Source organism: Schistocerca cancellata, chromosome 1 (assembly GCF_023864275.1).
Source record: "Schistocerca cancellata isolate TAMUIC-IGC-003103 chromosome 1, iqSchCanc2.1, whole genome shotgun sequence".
Lineage (NCBI taxonomy): Eukaryota > Metazoa > Arthropoda > Insecta > Orthoptera > Acrididae > Schistocerca > Schistocerca cancellata.
This window is the reverse complement of record NC_064626.1, coordinates 247135745-247157363: the sequence shown is the minus strand read 5'-3', so window position 1 is coordinate 247157363 and position 21619 is coordinate 247135745. Positions and strand designations below refer to the sequence as shown.

The 21619-nt window shown below is 42.7% G+C and overlaps 1 protein-coding gene across 1 annotated transcript in view; it reads left to right on the top strand.

Moving 5' to 3' along the window:
- The window catches only part of LOC126167338 (tachykinin-like peptides receptor 86C), a 956103-nt gene that overhangs the window by 782336 nt on the left and 152148 nt on the right, over positions 1 to 21619 (top strand). Inside the window, exon 6 of the mRNA XM_049920472.1 lies at positions 7354 to 7550. Within this exon, the coding sequence (XP_049776429.1) occupies positions 7354 to 7550 (197 nt within the window). The remainder of the gene's footprint in view (positions 1 to 7353; positions 7551 to 21619) is intronic.

The window sequence follows — 21619 nt, the reverse complement described above, 5'->3', positions numbered from 1 at the left end:
AAATAAATACGACGCTGTAGCACGTCGTCGTCTATTAAACGAGAGGCGATAATAAGGAGTTTGATTATAATAAAGAGAAAAATTCAGATCGTATATCTCGTGCAGAAATCATGAGGATACGGGGGGGCCGCGCGGAGTGGCCACGTGGTTTGAGGCCCCATGTCACTGATTGCGCGGCCCCTCCTACAGGAGGTCCGAGTCCTACCTCGGGCATGGGCGTGTGTGTTGTTCGTAGTTAGTTTAAGTACTGAGTGTCAATGTTTTTAAGACCTGAGGACGAATTGATTGACAATAACATGATTATATCTGTAAAGAGGAGTAAGGTCGCAGTGTTTTCAGGTGATTCCGTCGATATTGATGAAGATGATTCTCTACTTGTGAATGATTCGTTAATTATGTGGAAGAAACGTCATGGTATTATTTTGCCATGTAGGGTTTTACTGTATTAAAACTGTGTCTGGTTTGCTCTGTTTATTTATTTTTAATTGCCAGTTTTATTCTCATGATTAAACAATAAATAGAGAACTAACGAGGTTTTCTTCCATTATTCCGAAGAGGTCAACGTTTTACAGCGACATCGTCTTCAGTTACGATCCGGAATTCTGTTGCACCAAACTTCGGCAGAAATTTTTTCCCAGAAACTTTTCGTCATATTTGTCAAAACTTTCCAGCTGTCCTACTTTTTTAAGTAATCAACAGGCGAACCTTTCAGTTATGAAATGAGAGTTATTCTCATTTCCCACGAGTGCACGATATGTGAAAAAGAGTTAAAATCTCTACATAATCACTAAGGACTCTCACGACAGAGATGTATCACATTACTATTGAAGAGAGGAAGTTCGTTTGTTTGTGACTAAAATATGAGAAAATAAATACAAAAATAAATAGTATAGGGGAACTAGTCATAGTATACATTAGAAATTAGTTTATAAGTCCTTTCTCGTCCGTCTTTGGAGCCAATTATTCAATTATAAAAGGCGTCAAAACTTTCTTCTTAATATATTGAATTTAGTAAGTTGAATTAGAATGTTTCCTTTTTGGGTACAACTATAGAAAATCGACTTCAAAGAAATTACAGAGCCATACTTCCGTTGGGAAAGAATGAGAGGGAAATCTAGTGCTTTCCTTATGAAAAATTCATTGCTATATTGGTCTTAAGCGGCTGAGAGTAGGAGACATATAGCTGTATAGTTTATAATCATCATATAAATGAAACAACCTTACAGATTAGAATTGTGTGGCAGTCTGGTATTCAAATCCGATACGTTGTCTTTCGTGTCCAATGCTCTCACCTACTGAGTTATCCCGGCATGGCTCCTACCCCCCTTCACAGCTTTACTTCCGGCTGACCTTCTTGCCCTACCTTGCAAACTTCTTCACAGAAGTTTTCCCGCATACGTCGTGCGACTAGCGCTTCAGCAGTGAAGGATACTGTAGATAAACAGCGCACACTCGACTAGAGAGTGGAAGAATGATTCTGGAAACAATCTCTTAGGCTGTGGCTAAGCTATTCCTCCGTAATGTCCTTTCTTCAGGGACTGCTAATCACGCGATGAATGCAGCAGAGCTTCCGTAATGCTTGAAACTTAGGAGATGAGGTACTGACAGAAGTAACGATCTGAGGAATAGCCATTGGCGATGCCTGAATAGCTCAGCTAGTAAGAGCACTGTTTAATATTTTTGTGGGATCTAAAATTTAAAAACCTCTCTCACACCGGCCTGATTTAGCTTCACTGATCAGGATAGTAAAAAACATGCGTATATTAAGGGAATTTTCATTCACAAAGCAGGCTTATCACGTTCACACAGTTCAATACTGTTCTATCCTGATTAAATTGAGCTTAACTTAAATTCCATAAGGCAGTGAAGCAATTTCGAAGTCTCGGTGCGACGAAAATTGTCAGCCGATCTCCTGAAAACATTTGTAATAATTATTAACTTTCGGTGATCACATGGGGAAGACCGAAGATCTGCTGGTAAGACCGTGTTAGCCCATTTATTGAAAGTAATAAACTGGATATCTTGAGCGTACAAAACGGCAGGTGCGTCCAGTGTAAATCAGACGTTCCCCACTGATCCAGTGCAACACAGCGTAGTAAGCAGACACTGTCAATAATAATCAGTTAAATAATACGCGAACACACTTACTTTAGTTTAGTTCATGTGTTAAATTCCTGGTCAATTCTAGCGTCCGATACCACCCGTCGGCTTTGACCAATGACGTAATGTGCTATGTTATTTTGTTTGACCACAGATTGCTGTCGATGAAAGTTGAATGATGTCTGTGGATTTCCTCGTTGCGCGCGTATATTAAAACTTCGATGTAGGTTGTTTTGTTTTGGTCTCGTAATTTGTTTTCAGCATCTTTTGTTAATGAAAGTAGACGTCATTTATAAGTAGGAGTGATTTATACGGATTGCTTTCTCACACTGTTCGTTATGGATGAGTCGGTTGTTTTTACTGCGAAAATTCTGCTTCAGAAAATGAGTGACCGGACGTCAACTATAAAATTTTTGCAATCATTGGGCGTTATTGCTGAATTTTGCATGTGCAGTGTGTGTGGGAATTATATGGTTTTGACGAAGATTGCGCCATCATGAACTTCCGACGAATACATGTGGAGGTGCAGAAAAAATAACATATGGAGATCCATACGCAGGGGGACGTGGTTCGAAAGATCGAGGATGAATTTAGAAGTAATTGTCATGCTAACCTACTATTTTTGCTATAAATATTCTTGCAAATCTGTCATGCACGAAGCAGGGGTTTCTTGTGACGCTGTAGTCGACTGGTTCTCATTTTGTAGAGAAGTCTGCGGGGAATTTATAAATTATAGGGGGTCATTGGGGGGGGGGGGGCAGGGGTTATAGTTTAAGGAGATGAGTCACATTTTGGAAAGGAAAAGCACGAAAGGGGGCACGAGGTTGTTGGGCTTTGGGTTTTTGGAGTAGTAGTTTCTGGAGGAGATTGTGCTGATGTTATATTTAGGGTCGTACCAAATCGGACAAAGGAAGTCTTGACATCGTTAATAGAAGAATATGTTGAAGAAGGTTCCGTAGTCATGTCGGATGGGTTTGCTTCGTACAAGGGGTTGGGTGACAGGGGTTATCTTCATTTGGTCGTGAATCACAATATTCAGTTTAAAGATTATAACACGGGGGCATGTACTAATACTATCGAGGGGTATTGGGGGGGCTGTGAAATCTGTTGGGCGGGGAAAAAAAATGGTTCAAATGGCTCTGGGCACTATGCGACTTAACTTCTGAGGTCATCAGTCGCCTAGAACGTAGAACTAATTAAACCTAACTAACCTAAGGACATCACACACATCCATGCCCGAGGCAGGATTCGAACCTGCGACCGTAGCGGTCACGCGGTTCCAGACTGAACGCCTTTAACCGCACGGTCACACCGGCCGGCGTTGGGCGGGGAAAGAGAAGGATTTCAGTTTTGTTACTGTATTTTGCGAGTTCTATTTTTTTTGTTTTTCTGGAGGGAGGTAATTCAGTCCTTTTAATAATTTCTGGTTACAATGGTTGGGCCGAGGGGTATTGCTGTTTCTTTGCCGGAGAGTTTGTGTCATTGAATCGTGGTTTCATTTTTTCTTTTTTGTTTCAAAATTTTGCGTCTGATTGAGGGCGGGTGGTAGGGAACAACTGATTTGGATGGTACCTCATTCGTGCGAGACAGTTTTCGTTTTTTATTATTTTCTTCATTTGTTTTATGGATTTTGCTTCTTTCGTTACAGTTTCACCTTGTAACATTATTATTTTCTGTTTTGTCCTTATTTCGTTCTTGTCAGCCTCGATCTTTGACTCTTTGGAAATTCATATGCGGTAAGTTTCTTTTCATGTAGCCACTTTTATGTTTTCTTACCGATGTTTCTGCTACATTTTCCTTATTTTTACTGTTACTCCTGCTGTATCGATTTTATTGAGTGTTGTTTTGCAGCTACTGTACTTGGTGTGACTTTCATGTCGCATGGTTTTCGGTTGCGAGGTTTGCTCATTTTTGTGTTTTATTTCCTTGCGTGTGCAGTAATGTGCGTAATGATTTTCATTTCTTCAAAGTCTAGGCGTATTCTGTAGTTCACTAACAAGATTATTTTTTAAGCACGTTTCTGATATGTTTTAACATTTTTGCGCAACAAACAACAGTATTGCAATCGATAACTAGAAACGAGTCCCTACATAGCTTGCTTCTAGTTACCGATTCCAAATATTCGACGCTTCATTATGTACACCGTTTTTGCAGTACGTGCGGATAATATAAAACATGCACTCGTAATTGCTCTCGTGTTCTTAGTTATTTCAGTCATTTTAAACTCGTCTAAATGAAATTCGCTAGTAAATAATAGTCGCGTTAAATGTATTATTTTATGGCATGCTACATTCGTTTGTTTATGACTACGATCCGTTCCATTCATAGATAGTTCATTGCCTTATGTCTGACGTCATTGGTCAAAGCCGACGGGTGGTATCGGATACTAGAATTTATCCAAATTCCTTCTCATACAGAATCTCATCAAGATGGCGACTAGCTCAACAATACATACATATACATCTTCCTTCTTTCACGGCTAATCGGCAAGATCTGAATCATTCTTTTCAGCAGAGAAAACATAGATAGCAGAGAAGCTATTCCATGGAGTAAATGCACGCTCCAAGGAATAATAGGGCTTGAAACTACTTTGCATTGATAATCATCGTATATTAAAGTTTAGGAATCGGTAAGATAAGAAGAGTTATTTCGAGATATGTGCTGAGTTATATAATTTATAAAATTTCTGAAAATATCGTGGAGAGACCGCTGCAAGAGACATTACAACTGCCCGCGAAAGGCAAGGCTCCGGGTCCTAGTCTCGGTCCAGTATACAATTCTAATTTGCCAGGAAGTTTCATAACAGTGCGCACTTGTTGTTAACCCTCTCTACGTTCCTTCAGCAATGAGAGTACAATTCTCCCTGCGTGAGAAGTAATATGCTCATAGCCCCATGGTGGACACGTAAGATGTCTCGTCAGAAAGGGGACAATCGAGGTTGGTCCTATCCGTGTTTGCAGTTCTTTGGCCCTTAGAGACTTAGAACATAGAACATTCTGAACAGTGGGTAAGTTATCGTCAACTGGAATTCGTAGTAAGTATACTGCTACGTTGGTCAGAGGAGCTCTCCATCTGTTTCTCATCGCTCCCCAAAGCTACTGGCCGTGAATGGAAATATTGCTGGCCAGAATCTCTTTCGAGAGTCTTTTTCTTCCAGAAGGGTAGCTCTCTAAAGGCAGTTTCTGGTAGTATCAGTTTAGTTAGTAAAAGAGTGATGTACACATACAGGCATGAGAAACTGAATTACAGGCACCTACTGTCTTTGGAGCGATCGCTCCAGTCCTCAAGGAGAGTACTTCTGAATGTCACAATGGCGGCACAGAGATTTTTGCAGTGACTGTCAGTGAAATAGTCGAGTATAGTTGAGTAAGATCAACTTTTTTAAGTATTTTTAATAGCACAGTGAATACTTCATTAAATCTGAGACATCCAGTCGTGCAAATTTTAACTCTGTGGAGCTACTCAAAACAATTTGTGGTTGTTGAGGGGGACGATGGAGGAGGGAAGAAACGAAATAATGTGGTAAGCTGGGGAATGTTTGAGTAGATCTGGAAGGAAGGATGTACCTGCGGATGGAATTAGTCGTTGGGTAGTGGGTGTTGAAACGCCGACGGGAGGAAATGCATAAGGTGGATTTATGATTACTGGGTAAGATGCTGGGTTCTGGTACTGGTTTTCCCATTAATGTTTGGGTGCGCAAATGCTACAAGAAGAGATGAAGACGTGGAGTAATTTGATGTTGGATGTGAGTAGAGGAAAGCAGACAGATGTGAACGGCGAGGACGTGTGCTTATCTTTGTAAGATTTCAACGCGTTTTTAGAATTATGAAAGGTGGAGGAACAGGGGATATTAGCAGCAGTTTTAGTAGTTTTGTGTTTTGTTATTGAATGGCAAGGTGTGCACTCAATGCTCGTTATCTGTCAAAGTTCTGTCCCAAATCCCTTACTGTGTTAGTGGGAGGGACGGTTTGGTTGTAGACGGCGAGATATGAATTTGGACGACAGAAATACCGAAGGTGCCGCAGAAGATGATAGTTTGTATTTTCTGTGAGTTCATTTGGATTTTCCACTGCTCCACCGGGAGATGCAAGTGACGCTAAAGGGAGACATGGGAGATTTGAATAGTAAAGAGGGTAGTTGGGTAGGTGGTGTCGTCAGCATATTGCAGAAGTAGGTAATGAGTAGAGAGTTGGTAATGTAAGCAGCTTACTGATTGTGTAGGAAAGTGGATAGGGCAGAGTCTTGAGAGAAATGGGATGTGTGCTGTAGCAGCGACAATGCTTTGTATATTTTTTATAACTGTTGCATCCTTGAGCCCCCAGTTCGAGATGTACCCTTGTCCGGTTAATGGCTGACGCTACAGATCACTTTATTAATAATTATAGTACAGAGTTACATCACCAGTTAGAGTTACATTCTCAGCAAGTACACCAAGTCCTTTAATCCATACATGTATTTTTTCATCATTACTAACTTTACGACAAGATCGGTTATACAATGTAAAGGGCATATTGCTATATACATAACTAAGTCTAGACTGGGATTTCGCATCTATTCCACAATGTCAGGTCTTTTAGGCGATGACATCTCGGTCGGCGAATGATTCCAATCCAGGTAAAGAGGCATTAGTGTGCGCGTCCAGGATAACGCCTGCTTGCTGGTGCCTGCAGAGTCTAAGTCCCTTATCATCTCCTTTACGTAACCACGGTCGTTCGCTCCCTATATAAGCGGGCAGTGAACGCCAGCGGAATCATTCCGCTGTGAGCTCTATCTGCAACAGCATTGAAGCACTATGCCTCGTCGACGTTTGTATCGTCAGCGCCGCCACCGCATGCCTGTCTACAAACACATATTAAGCCTCGAGAATAAACTTGGCATATCTTCATGTGCTTAGTTCATATAGTGGGCTATATCTGTGAAACGTTCTCCCGCTCTCGACTGATCTGGTTGAAGCTAACGCGTGCACCGTTGATGTTCAATGATTCTCTCACGGTTAATTTATAGAAGGGCGGAAGACCTCGTGGACACATTCTCGAGGATCCAGCCTATCTTAGAGGAATTTGATCGCATACCCTTGACCTTGGTTGCACGTGTAATGCGAATCTGTTGCTGGGGAAATCTGTTCGCTTGTAAACCGCCGCATGTCAGCGCATTTGGTCTCAGCCAGATAGTGCCCCTCAGGAATGTGGAGTCCACCTCTGAGTTGTCTTCCAGTACTGGGCAGCCTGTGAGTTGGCGGGTGGGTGCGCGCAGGTGGTGCGCATGCTGGTGCTGGTGGTGGCCATCTTCGCGAGCTGCTGGCTGCCCTACCACGCCTACTTCATCTACGCCTACCACGACCCAGCGGTCGCCTCCAGCTGGTACGTGCAGCACCTCTACCTCGGCTTCTACTGGCTCGCTATGGCCAACGCCGGTGTCAACCCTGCCATCTACTACTGGATGAACAACCGGTGAGTAACGAAAGCCTTGTCTTCGTTTGGTACTTGTGCTCTTCGTCATCTTGCAAATTATTTTCCACAAACTCGTACATGTGGCAGCGGATGCCAGGCAAGACTACTTTGCATCTTCATCTACATATTAACTCCACCATCAAATGGTTCAAATGGCTCTAAGCACTGTGGGACTTAACATCTGTCACCAGTCCCCTAGATTTAGAACTACGTAAACCTAGCTAACCTAAGGACATCACACACATCCGAGCCCGAGGCAGGATTCGAACCTACAGCCGTAGCAGCTGCGTGGTTCCGGACTGAAGCGCCTAGAACCGCTAGGCCACAGCGTCCGCCAACTCCACCATCAGTTCCCACATTTCCTAGATGAATATTCTGTACGTAGTAAAACCACCTACCGTCAATAACCTTGGCTTATTTTGTTATGCGTACACTCACTCCTCTTGCAAATTATTTTGCATAAACTCGAACCTAAAATCAGTTTTCATTGTTCTCGTATAAATCAGTTATAATGACAAAATAATTTTACATATTTAAACAAAAATTACTTGTCTACAAGTATCTACAGTACATAAATATTCAACTGCCCTGACTACACGCAAATGTCGGAAGAATCGAACCGAGCGAGATGGCGCAGGGGTTACCACACTGAACTCGCATTCGGGAGGATGACACTTCAAATATCAGTCAGGCCATCCACATTTTGGTTTTCCGTGATTTCTCTAAACCACTGAAGCCAAATGCCGGACGTCCCCTTTGAAAGAGTACGGCTGATTTTGTTCTCCATCCTTCCCTAATCAGAAAAATTGGAAATTTGTGGTAAGGTGTTATGGGACCAAACTGCTGAGGTCATAGGTCCCTAAGCTTACACTGTACTTAATCTAACTTAAAGTAACACGCTAAGGGCAACAAACACACACCCATGCCCGAGGGAGGACTCGAACCTCCGACGGGGCAGCCCTAATCCGAGCTTGTGATCCTTCTCTAATGACCACATTGTCGACGGGACGTTAAACACAAATCATCCTTCCTTGAATCTTCCTTCCGAAGACTCAATCACTGCTTCATGTAGACTCTTTACATCATCAGGGAAACGTCTGTTAGGGCATTCGTTTACAGTGTGCCTCATTATCTAAATATCACCATAGTCTCACGTAGTCAGTGTATGTTGTATTTCCACTCGCCTTCTCCAGTATTAAGCTCTAATCACACATCCCTAAGATGAAAACTTCAACCGTAAAAGTTAGTTCGTCAATAAGTTCGAGATTCCGTATTTTCGTGGCGTAGAGCAGTGCACGTCAGACAAAACTGCTTTACACCTACATCTATACTCTTAACGATGTGTAATGGAGAGTGTTTCTGGTACCATTATCATTGCCACCTCTTTTCAGCTCCATTCCCGAAATATGGAAAGGCTAACCGTCTGTAAGCCTCCATATGATCCCTCATTTACCGTGACGGCTATTTCACAATAAGTATGTGGGATGAAGTAATATGTTGCCTGACTGTTCTTGAAACCTATGCATTCGGTATTGGACCAGTAAACTTTGTGATACACAACGCCTCGCTTATGATAACTGCCATTAAAATCTAAAAAGCGTTCTTTCCGACATGCTCACACTTACCAAATAAGCTCGTGGCGGAGCGCACTACTCTGGTTCGTATCTTCTCAATGCTAACATTCTAAGCTGATATGAATACCAGACTGACTAGAGATACTCTTGAATAGTTTGAAAGAGTGTTTTGTAACTTGTTTCTCTCGTGAGGGAATTGCGTTTCCTGTCAGCTGCGGTGGCCGGGTGGTTCTAGGCGCTTCAGTCCGGAACCGCACTACTGCTATGGTCGCAGGTTCGAATCCTGCCTCTGGCATGGATGTGTGTGATGTCCTTAGGATAGTTAGGTTTAAATAGTTCTAAGTTCTAGGGGACTGATGACCTCAGATGTTAAGTCCCATAGTGCTCAGAACCATTCGAACCAATTTCGTTTCCTTAGGAATCCTGCAACGAATATCGGTGTGTAGGATCTACTTTTCCTATAAGTGATTGCATGAGGCCATTCTAGTTTATGTAGCTACGGGTGCCTACTCTTAAATATTTATGTTTTTTTTCGATGTCCGATTTTTAACGCCAGTTTCTTTTTAGCCGTAAATCCTCTGCCTAGTTTGGTGCCACTCGCCACGAATTCTCTTCCTGTGGAAACCTCTTCATATCAGAGTAGCACTTGCATCCTACCTCCTCAATTATTTGCTGGGCGTATTCCAATTTCTGTTTCCTTCTTACAGTTTCTACCCTCTGCAGCTCTCTCTAGTATCATGGAAGTTATTCCGTGATGTCTTAACAGATGTTCTACCATCCTGTCCCTTCTCCTCGCATACATTCCTCTCCCTGCCGATTCTCCAGAGAACCTCGTCATATCTTACATAGTCAGTCCACCTAATTTTCACATTACGGTTCTCTTCTGTTCCGGGTTTCCTACAGTCCTGGAGTTACTACCATACAATTCTGTGCTCCAAATGTATATTCTCATAAATTTCTTCCTCAAATTAAGGTCTGTGTTGATACTAATAGACTTCTTTTGGACAGCAAGCTCTTTTTTATGTCGTCATTGCTCTGTCCTTCTCGGGTTATTTTGCTGCCAAGGTAACAAAAGTACATGTACTTCCTCATCGCCAATTAGAAATTTAAGTTTCTCGCTGTTCCCCTTTCTGCTAATTCTCATTGCTTTTGTCTGTCTTCGATGTACTCATTCCACGTCCGTACTCATTAGACACTCCCTTCCATTCAACAAGACCTGTCATTCTCCTTCACTTTCACTGAGGGTGGAAATGTCATCAGCAAATCTTATCACTGATATCGTTTCAACTTGAATTTTAATTCCACTTTTGTACCTCTCTTTTATTTCCTTCGTTCCTCCTTCGATGTATAGATTGAGCTATAGGGGCGAAAGAATACATCACTGTCTTACGTCCTTTTGGATATGAGCAGTTCGAAGTTCGTCTTCCACTCTTTTTGTTCCCTCTTGGTTCTTATACATATTGTGTATCACCCGTCTCCCTGTAGCTTCCCCCAATTTTTTTTCTGTATTTGGAACATCGTTCACCGTTTCACATTATCGAAAGCTTTTTCCAGGCCGAAAAAATTCGTTTTCTACAGTCTTGCTTCCATTATCAAATAAAATGCCAGAACTGCCTCACTGGCGCCTTGCCGTTTCCTAAAGCCAAACTGATCATCATCTAACACATCCTCAGTTTTAATTTTCTTTCTTCTTTGTATTATTCTCGTCAGCATCTTGGATGCACGAACTGTTAAGCTAATTGTGCGATAATTCTGTTGCTTTTCGGCTCTTGCAACCTTCTAAATGGTGTGGATGATATTTTTCCCAAATTCAGATGGTATATCGCGAGAATCATCTATTGTACATACCAGCATGAATAGTAGTTTTGTTACCACTTACTCCAGTGATTTTAAATATTCTGATGGAATGTTATCTATCCTCTCTGCCTTATTCGATCTTAAATTTTGCAAAGCTCTTTTAAATTCTCATTCTACTACTGGATTCTCTATCTCCTCTATGCCGATCCCTGCTTCTTCTTCTATTACGTCATCAAACAAGTCTTCCCCTCATAGAAGCATTCAGTGTATTCTTTCCACCTATCCGCTGTCTTCCCTGCATGTAACAGTGGAATTCCCATTGCACCCTTAATGTTACTGGCCTTGCTTTTAATTTCATCGAAGACTGTTTTGACTTTTCTACATGCTGAGTCATTTGTTTTCCATTGCTTTACATTTTTCATGCAGTCATTTCGGCGTAGCTTTCATTTATTTCCCATTTATTTCATTCCTAAATGCCTTCTATTTCTGTATTCCTGAATTTCCCAAAACATTCTTGTACTTCCTTCTTTCAGTTGAAGTATTTCTTCTGTTACCCGTGGTTTCTTCGCAGTTACCTTCTTTTTACCTGTATTTTTCTCCCCAACTTCTGTGATTGCCCTTTTTTGGGATTACCATTCCTCTCCAACTGAACTGCCTACTGAACTACTCCTATAGCCTCAAAGAACTTCAAGTGTATCTTCTCACTCATTAGTACTTCTGTCTCCCACTTCTTTGCGCACTGATTCCTCCTCAATAGGATCTTAAACTTTAGCCTGTTCTTCATCACTACTAAATTGTAATCTAAGTCTACATCTGCTCCTGGGTATGCCTTATAATATATGATTTCGGAACCTCTGCCTGACTATCATGTAATCTAAGTGAAAAGTTCCAGTGTCTCCCGGCTTTTCCCGAGTATATCCACTCTTCTTGTGATTCTTGACCAGAGTATTCACTATTATAAGTTGAAATTTATTTTAGAACTTAATCTTTATCCTCTCTCATTCCTACTACGAAGCTCATATTTTCCCATAATCCTTTCTTCTACTGCTTCTCCTAAAACTTCATTACGATCGCCCATGACTATTATATTTTCATCACCCTTTGCGTACTGAATTACTCGTTCGGTATCCTCATATACTTTCCCTGCCTCTTCACCTTCTGCTTGCGACGTCTGTGTGTATACCTAAACAATCGTTCTCGGCATTGTTTTCTGTCTGTGCTGATGAGAATAACCCTACCACTGTAGTGTTATGTCAATCATAAAAGGCAAAAATTATAAAATTAAACTTTTAAGCATTGGTTCTACAAAATTTTCCTGATAACGTAAATAAGTTCCGTTATCAATTGTGTAGAATGAAAGGAAAAGTTGTTATGTCAGAGATAAAAGTAGAATTTATACATATACGAGCACATGGAACTTCCTGTACGATGAAAGTAAAATTTTAAGAAATGGATTACATTTTATACGTATTTTTGTTACCTTTAATCGTTGACATATTAACTTTTTTCTGTCATGTAACAGCACTGGTAATGGAAATAATTTCCGAAACTGGCCTGCGAATGAAGTTCAAGGAAAAGTTGTAACCGTTCTGTGCCCTTCTGCTACAAAAGGTTTTATACCCACAAGATCATTCTCGATCAGAGTCAAGGATCTCATGATGTAACTTATCACATTTACATAGAACGCAAACAGTATCAATTTTATAACACTCCTTTACTTTTACGTATCACTATTGTGTTCACGTTACGAATAACTTTTGAGTTCCATCTACTAACATGATACTCATCCAGTTACAAAAATGTACTGATTTTCTTAAACTCGTCCATGTCCGTTAAAACACAGCTCCTAACTGCCACTGAACTATTCACTTGAAAGCTAACAATCAAATGATAACGTATTACCTGGGTTAGAGAACCTTCTTAAAGGGAGAAAGAGTGGCCAGTGTTCATTTGACCATAGGTGCCTGCCATTTTTTGCCAAAATCGAAGCGCGATATACTATCGCTTGTTGACTATCACAAGAGATGTATTTGACATTAACATCATACCAAAAATTGAGCTTGTTATTTAGGATATGACCACTATAAATTAAAGCGTGATACAGTCTATTGTTTATTATAACGTTCCGGAAAAAATGGGAATAGGTCAGGAATATAGAGAGTTTTGTTTGTGTTATTTTAGACGCTCTGAACCGATTTCAAACTTTCCCGCACCGATATTCATTGTTGGCCAAGCTCTATATAGTTTTTTCTTCGTAGCTAATATGTTGTGGATCTAGAAAAGTCTTATAACGGAAAAATTCAGAAAAAATACCTCTGTAATGATGTTCAGAAACGCTACGGAATGAAAGTATGGTAAAAATTTTTTACAGTAGCTGATTATCGGAAACGAAACCTTTGATGTTATGGATATTCACCTTTCCATGCGCTTAGTAATTAAACATAAAAATGTCATGCGCCAGGATTTGGTAATTGACAATTGAATTCTATAAATGCAGCTCAGTAAAAGTAAAAAACAATAATTTAGTGACAGCGAGAATGGAACTGCCAACACCACAATTTGTAATGTTCCTGAGCTACACGAGACATTGCGACAGACAGGCGAAATGTTTTGTAGGTAATACTGCCCAGAAATTTTCGAATCGATTTTGTTTTTCCCAAGACAAGAAATCTGTAGACATGGTATGCTACAGGCTGAAATAATTTTCCAGTTTTCGAAAAGTCTTCAAAACAACATTCTATGTGCACTGCGAACATTGGAATCGAGAGAGACTCATGGCAAAAAAATGACGTCGCAGCCAATCAGCCACTCACGTGCCATTTCACCAACGGCCAGTCTCTCGGTGTGTATATAGACTCCCTAACATGGATATGCTAAACGCAAAGAAAGAATTTAACAGCATTCATGCCTAGGAGACCTCGGCAAGCCACCTAATTGCCTACCTGCGCACGGAGTGGTCCCGTTCCTATTCGCTGTATCTACAATATAGTCGGGCCCGATGCCTGAAAACCGGAAGGTCGCGGGGTCATATCTCGGTCGGAGCACGGAATATTTCAGTCTTCCTTTGACCTTGCCTTCACCCCTCACTTGCGTGAAAAATCGACACAAATGTCACACGGTTCGGTTCAAATGGTTCAAATGGCTCTGAGCACTATGGGACTTAACTTCTGAGGTCATCAGTCCCCTAGAACTTAGAACTACTTAAACCTAACTAACCTAAGGACAGGACACACATCCATGCCCGAAGCAAAAGTCGAACCTTCGATCGAAGCGGTCGCGCCGTTCCAGACTGTAGCGCATAGAACCTTTCGGCCACTCCGGCCGGCTCACATGGTTCGGATTTCATGTTAAACTACTGGTTCCCTTGCCCTGGTAGGAGCAGTCGGATACCTAGAGACACGCAATGAGTCATTCGTACGTCGTAATGAGCAGCACGCCAGCTTGTAAGATCGGTAGGTAAGCTAGAGCAGGGCATACATCGAACGGCGGATTACCGACTACGGCTGGAGCACTGGTCAGATAAATTGTGTTTCCTAGGCGGTTTTCCACGCTCTTTTCCACAAATGCTGGGTTTGCCCTACTTTACTCTTCAGAATATACGCTAAAGAATTAAAATACGGTCAGGCACAGCACAATGTTTACACATTTCACATACTAGCGGCTACACGACTTCCCTCCCTCAGATAAGTAACAGTTGTGGCTACGGGAAGGGTATAGGGCCTCAAAGTGAAGTACAAGGTGTTTCAAAAAGAATGAAATGATTTTGGGGGGTAATAATTACGAAACCTGTGGACGTGTCTATAAGAATATGTGCGTTGTTTGAATGTGCGTGGCCTAGAGTTTCAGAAAATTGCAGTTAGACGTCAGTCAGTGTGTCTTCTCAGTTTGTAGTGAGAAGTAAGATGGAGTACGCTTAACACAATGCTTTTTGTATGCTACAGTTTGCAAAGAGTGAGTCAGTAATTTCGGTCCAGCTTGCTATTCGTCGACATTTTGCTAGTGATCCGCCGGTACCCAGTAACATTCGTCGTTGGTATTGCCAATTTGAAGGGACATGATGCTTGTGCATAGGTAGACAGCCAGGTCGACCTTGCACATCTTATTAAGTCGTGGAGAGAATTCGGCAAACGTTTGAGAGGAGTCAAATGATGCAGAACGGGATTTTGTCACAACTTCAGGAGGACTTCGATGACTTCATTTTCCTACCAGATGGAGCCCCATCACATTGGACAACAACGTACGTCAGTTTCTCAGTAACACTCTACCTCAATGCTGCATACGGCGTACGGGACCCCGAGACACTGCCCTGCATTCTTCGCCTCCAAGATCACCAGATATGAACCCATGAGATTTTTTCTTATGGGAATATGTGAAGGAAAATGTGTTCATCTGTCCTTTACCTCGTGACGTAGAAGAAGCGATGAATACAATACAGCTCCCATAACTTCTGTAAAAGCAAACACATTGTGTAAAGTTTTTGACGACTTTAGCTGCAATTTAGATGTTGTTCCTGCTAATGCTGGTGGACACACAGAACATTTGTAATAGCATAGCGAAAACCCTAAGAATTTATGAGAATTTTGCAGTCCATCCCATGTTCGTAGTATGTTTTCATCAATAAATATGGAGTTTCGAAATTACGTCGTTCTTTTTTAAAACACCCTTAAAATACGAGGGTCACTCACTAATTAAAGAGACAAGTTGGTCTGGGGAAAAAAACTGTTAGTAGGGCAAGTTTGGTACTACTATGGCTTTAAGTTTGCATCTCTGGAATGAGCCCTAATCAGCTGATGTACCAACATTGTTTTGTTTATAATCTTAAAAATACATTTCAAGATGGCGATTCTGCTTGAAACGTCCACATTAGCTGAAAAACGTTCTGTTATTCGTTTTTTACTTGCTGAAGGATGGAAACCAGTGAATATATACTGTAGAATGTTTGAAGTTTATGGTGAAGGTTGTATGAATCGTGCAAATTTTTACAAGTGGGTAGAGCAGTTCAAAAATGATCGCGACTCAGTGATTGACGAACACTATTCTGGCCGACCAGTTTCAACTCCCTCACTTGAAAGTCGAATTGATGACATTATTCGTGCCGAGTGCCGTGTGACTGTGGCAATGATGAGGTTCAAGGTAGTACTGGTACAATTCATAACCTAATCTGTAACAAGCTGAAATACCGCAAAACTTGTGCAAGATGGGCCCCAAAGGAGTTGACGCGGCTGCACAAGGAAACAAGACCGAGGGCATGCATAGAGCTAAAGGAACGTTGTGAAACAGAAGGTGAGGAATTCTTCAACAAAATTTTAACTTGTAATGAAACTTGGGTTCACTGTTATGAGCCATAATTAAAAATACAAAGCATGGAGTGGAAGTACACTAACTCACCTGTCAAGAAAAAATTCAAAACCCAAGCATCAGCAGAAAAAGTCATGTTTTAGGAAGCTCAGAGTCTTGTTTTTTTGTGATTATCTCTAAGAGCAGCGTAGAATGAACAGCCAATGCTAATCGGATTTGCTATTAAACAAGGCGAAGGCAGTTATGAGGGAGAGACGTCGTGGATCTCAGAGGAGAGGTGTGATTCTCCAGAAAGACAACGCACGTCCTCATATTGCTCAACTAATCGTGAAACCATCGACAAAACCGTCTGGGAAAAACTGCCTCATGCCCCTTACAGTCCTGATTTAGCTCCGAGTGATTTCCATTTGTTTGACGCATTGAAGGTGGCATTACATGGGAAGAGGTTCCAGGACAACGAAGACGTGGAAAAGTTTGTGGGAAACTGGTTCAAACATCAAGATAAAGAGTTCTTTGCAGCCGGAATAAAAAAGCTTGTAGCCCGTTGGAACAAGTTCATATATGTTCAAGGGTATTATGTTGAAAAGCAGAAAAGGTATTGTTTTGTAAAAATAAACACTTTTTTCTCCACAGCAATTTGTCTCTTTAATGATTGAATGACCCTCGCAAATTTGCCAAAATGGGAGTACAGCGGGGTCCGTAACTAAGGTGATGTGGATGCGAACGAAAAAAAGGAATACGAAGTTATGTAGATACGTGCAAGTGCTCGAAGTGTCGCCCAGTCTAAAGACCTGCACCAGGTCGTCGCGCCACACAACATCGAACGCTAGCCATCAAAACATTAATGCAACTGAAATGCCTGTAGTCTTATATCAGGAAAAAAGTAACAAGATTATAATCGAAATAGAAAGAAATGATTATTAATGATCCAGATGTTCAGCATTTATCAGAGGGTAAAAGTGACACTTGATAATTACGTCAGCAACTTCAGTGTTTTACACAATATGAACTCCATGGTAGCACAGATATCCATCGGTAACGTTTCCAAGTTTATTAGCTGTGGTCGGGCACTGCTGACGAAGTCAACGGAGTGGAGAGATGTAATCAGTGTACAGCGACAGTGGCCGTGAGAAGTCGTTCGTGCAGCGGATCAGGCGATGATGTGCCGTAGTTGACTCCTAGAAAACTGCCTTCCGCCTCTCTGGGAGAGGATGTGTTACCTTATCCACAGTCCTACTGACAGACGACTTGCTTCGCCAGTGGTCACGTGGCGAACTTATCACCGCTTGTTGCAAAGCCGTTCAACCGACGATGTCCATTGGCTCTGCTATCGAGCATCATCGTCCATCGATGCCAAAGAATAAGCGTCTTATATATATCTGTTGAGTATGGGTGATTGGAATGGCCGTGTGTACAGTGTGATGTCATGTTTGTACTATATGACGATGATTTAATGAAGAGGGTGAAACACGGTGCCGACATAATTTCTGCTATTCTCGAATAGCATCACGAGTTGTCGGGCTCAATGTTAGCATCCGACGAACAAATCACCATCAACCGTGTCACATGCTCTCACTCCACGACACACTGCGCAGAGGATTGGCCTAAAGTCTGGTGATCAGGAACTTTAGCCCACCAGCTCTCCTAACGTTGCCAGCCACGCATTGGAGGTGAAAATTTCTCCCACTGCCAGGACCAACCAGATATACTATATGATCAAAAGTATCCGGAATTGTGCTGCTACCTACTGCCAGGTACTCCATATCAGCGACCTCAGTAGTCATTACACACCGTCAGAGAGCAGAATGGAGCGCTCCGTGGAACCCACGGACTTCAAACTTATTCAGGTGGTTGGGTGTCTATACGCGAGATTTCCACACTCCTAAACATGCCTAGGTCCACAGTTCCCGATGTAATAGTGAGGTGGAAACGTGAAGGGACACGTACAGCACAAAAGCGTACAGGCCGACTTAGTCTGTTGAATGACAGAGACCGCCGACAGTTGAAAAGGGTCGTAATGAGTAATAGGCAGACATCTATCCAGACAGTCACACAGCAAAAAAATGGTTCAAATGGCTCTGAGCACTATGGGACTTAACTGCTGTGGTCATCAGTCCCCTAGAACTTAGAACTACTTAAACCTAACTAACCTAAGGACATCACACACATCCATGCCCGAGGCAGGATTCGAACCTGCGACCGTAGCAGTCGCGCGGTTCCGGACTGCGCGCCTAGAACCGCTAGACCACCGCGGCCGGCAGTCACACAGCAATTCCAAACTGCATCAGGATCCACTGCAAGTACTATGACAGTTACGCGGGAGGTTAGAAAACTTGGATTTCATGGTCGAGCAGCTGTTCATAAGCCATACATCACGCCAGTAAATGCCAAACGAAGTTTCATTTGGTGTAAGGAGCGTAAACATTGGACGATTGAACAGTGGAAAAACTTTGTCTGGAGTTACGAATCACGGCACACAATGTGGCGATCCGATGGCAAGGTGTGGGTATGGCTAATGCCTGGTGAACGTCATCTGCCAGCGTGTGTAGTGCCAGTAGTAAAATTCGGAGGCGGTGATGCTATGGTGTGGTCATGTTTTTCATGGAAGGGCTTGCACCCCTTGTTGTTTTGTGTGGCACTATCACAGCACAGGCCTCCATTGACGTTTTAAGCACCTTATTGCTTCCCGCTGTTGAAGAGCAATTCGGGAATGGCGATTGCATCTTTCAACACAATCGAGCACCTGTTCATAATGCACGGCCTATGGTGGAGTGGTTACATGACAATAACATCACTTTGATGGACTGGCCTGCACAGAATCCTGACACGAATCCTATAGACACCTTTGGTATGTTTTGGAGCGCCGACTTCGTACCAGGCCTCACAGATCGACATCGATACCTCTCCTCAATGCAGCACCCCGTGAAGAATGGGCTGCCATTCCCCAAGAAACCTTCCAGCACCTGATTGAACGTATGCCAGCGAGAGTGGAAGCTGTCATCAAGGCTAGTGGTGGGCCAAACACCATACTGAATTCCAGCATTACCGATGGAGGGCGCCACGAACTTGTAAGTCATTTTCAGCCAGGTGTCCGGATACTTTTGATCACATAGTGTACCCCCGAGCCGAGCCCCATCACACAGGTGTCTGTTAGCTACCTCGGCTACAGAAGTGGGTAACGTAGCTGAAACTACGCTATTACTGGCATTTACCGCTATCCAAATCACCATAAATCGAGTGAGGAAGAGATGCTTTCTAATTCACCAAACATTACGATTTCTTCCCCTTCCATTCATGGGTGGAGAGTTGTAGAATGATTGCCTGCACAGTTCAGTACAAATCCCATTAAAATCCTCTGGACGTACTGGCGCCTCATTTTATAAAATACGAAAAATACTGATATACTCAAAGAACAGTGCTTCGACGTGTTGAAGTTATCTTCCTCAGGGCGTAAAATAATTTAGTTGGGTAGTGGGTGCTTAAATACAGGGTGAACATTAATAAAACAGGCAAACTGCACGGACGAATTCCTGTCTGGAAATGGAAGAAAGAAGGTCCTATGAACATGTGTTGGCACGGTAGATGGCGCTGATGAGTGAAAGTTTCTCTGACGACATGTCGTGTGTTCTTTGTCTGTTGCAGACTGTATCATTGAAGCAGCCTACTGTAAGCAGCACAGTGGTCCGGTATCCATGTCGGGAAGAAGCCAAGGCAGATTAAAACTGTGTGCCCGACCGAGACTCGAACTCGGGACCTTTGCCTTTCGCGGTAGAGCACTTGCCCGCGAAAGGCAAAGGTCCCGAGTTCGAGTCTCGGTCGGGCACACAGTTTTAATCTACCAGGAAGTTTCATATCAGCGTACACTCCGCTGCAGAGTGAAAATCTCATTCTGGAAACATCCCCCAGGCTGTGGCTAAGCCATGTCTCCGCAATATCCTTTCTTTCAGGAGTGCTAGTTCTGCAAGGTTCGCAGGAGAGCTTCTGTAAAGTATGGAAGGTAGGAGACGAGGTACTGGCAGAAGTAAAGCTGTGAGTACCGGACGTGAGTCGTGCTTCGGTAGCTCAGTTGGTAGAGCACTTGCCCGCGAAAGGCAAACGTCCCGAGTTCGAGTCTCGATCGGGCACACAGTTTTAATCTGCCAGGAAGTTTCATATCAGCGCACATTCCGCTGCAGAGTGAAAATCTCATTCTGGAAGCCAAAGCAGTGTTTGTGTACGGCCAAGCTGATGTAAATGGTGGAGAGGCAGAACAGCTACACCAAAACAAGTGCTCACAGAAACCACTCACTTCAGTCAAGCCTGTTTTTGGCGTTTGTGTGATCATAGGTCCTTTCAGACAGAGTAACATGCAGGGAGCTGAAATGTTGTGTGATGTGGTTGATGCCTGGGAGGGTGCTTGTTTTGGTATAGCTGTGCTGCCTCTCGGACGTTTCCTTCAAAAAATGGTTCAAATGGCTCTGAGCACTATGCGACTTAACTTCTGAGGTCATCAGTCGCCTAGAACTTAGAACTAATTAAACCTAACTAACCTAAGGACATCATACACATCCATGCCCGAGGCAGGATTCGAACCTGCGACCGTAGAGGTCGCTCGGCTCCAGGCTGTAGCGCCTAGAACCGCACGGCCACTCCGGCCGGCGCCATTTCCTTCTGCTTGGCTATAAACAAACACTATCTCGGCTTATCTTCGACATGAATAGTGGACCATTCTGCATCTTACAGCAGGCTGCGTCAAAAGCCTGCACACACAAGGTACACATGGCGCGTGGTCAGAAGAATTTTCATTCGTCAGCGCCAACTACCGTGGCAAGGAGATATTTTCCGGACATATTTTCATACGACCTTTTTTCCTCTATGTCCAGTCAGCCCCCTTTAACTGAGTGGTCAGCGCGGCCAAATGCCACGCCAAGGGGCCTAGGTTCGATTCCCGGATGGGGCAGGAGATATTCTCATCTCAGGGACTGGGTGTTGTGTTGTCCTCATCATCATTTTATCGCCGATGCGCAAGTCACCCAATATGGCGTCTAATGCAATAAGTAATTGCCCTCGGCGGCCGAACTTCCCCAAATGGGAAACACACTGCCGTACGTTCATTTCCGTTTTCCTCTATTTCTTGTCAGAAATCCGTCTGTGCAGTTTGTTGGTTTTGTTAATGCTCACCCTGCATATTGTCATAATACCATTGTCATTTTCTTAGTTTTTATTTCCCTTAAAGCAGTCGATGGTTGCAATGGAAGACCCAGAACAAAGTGATCGGATTAAATGTGTGTAACACAGGACTGCAGTCTTTCTTCAATACTATACATCGAAGAAGCAAGACGGATATAAAACAATGGTTCAATGACGGGATTAAAATTCAGTGATAAGATTCCCGATGGGAAAATGTGGAAGAATTGCAAT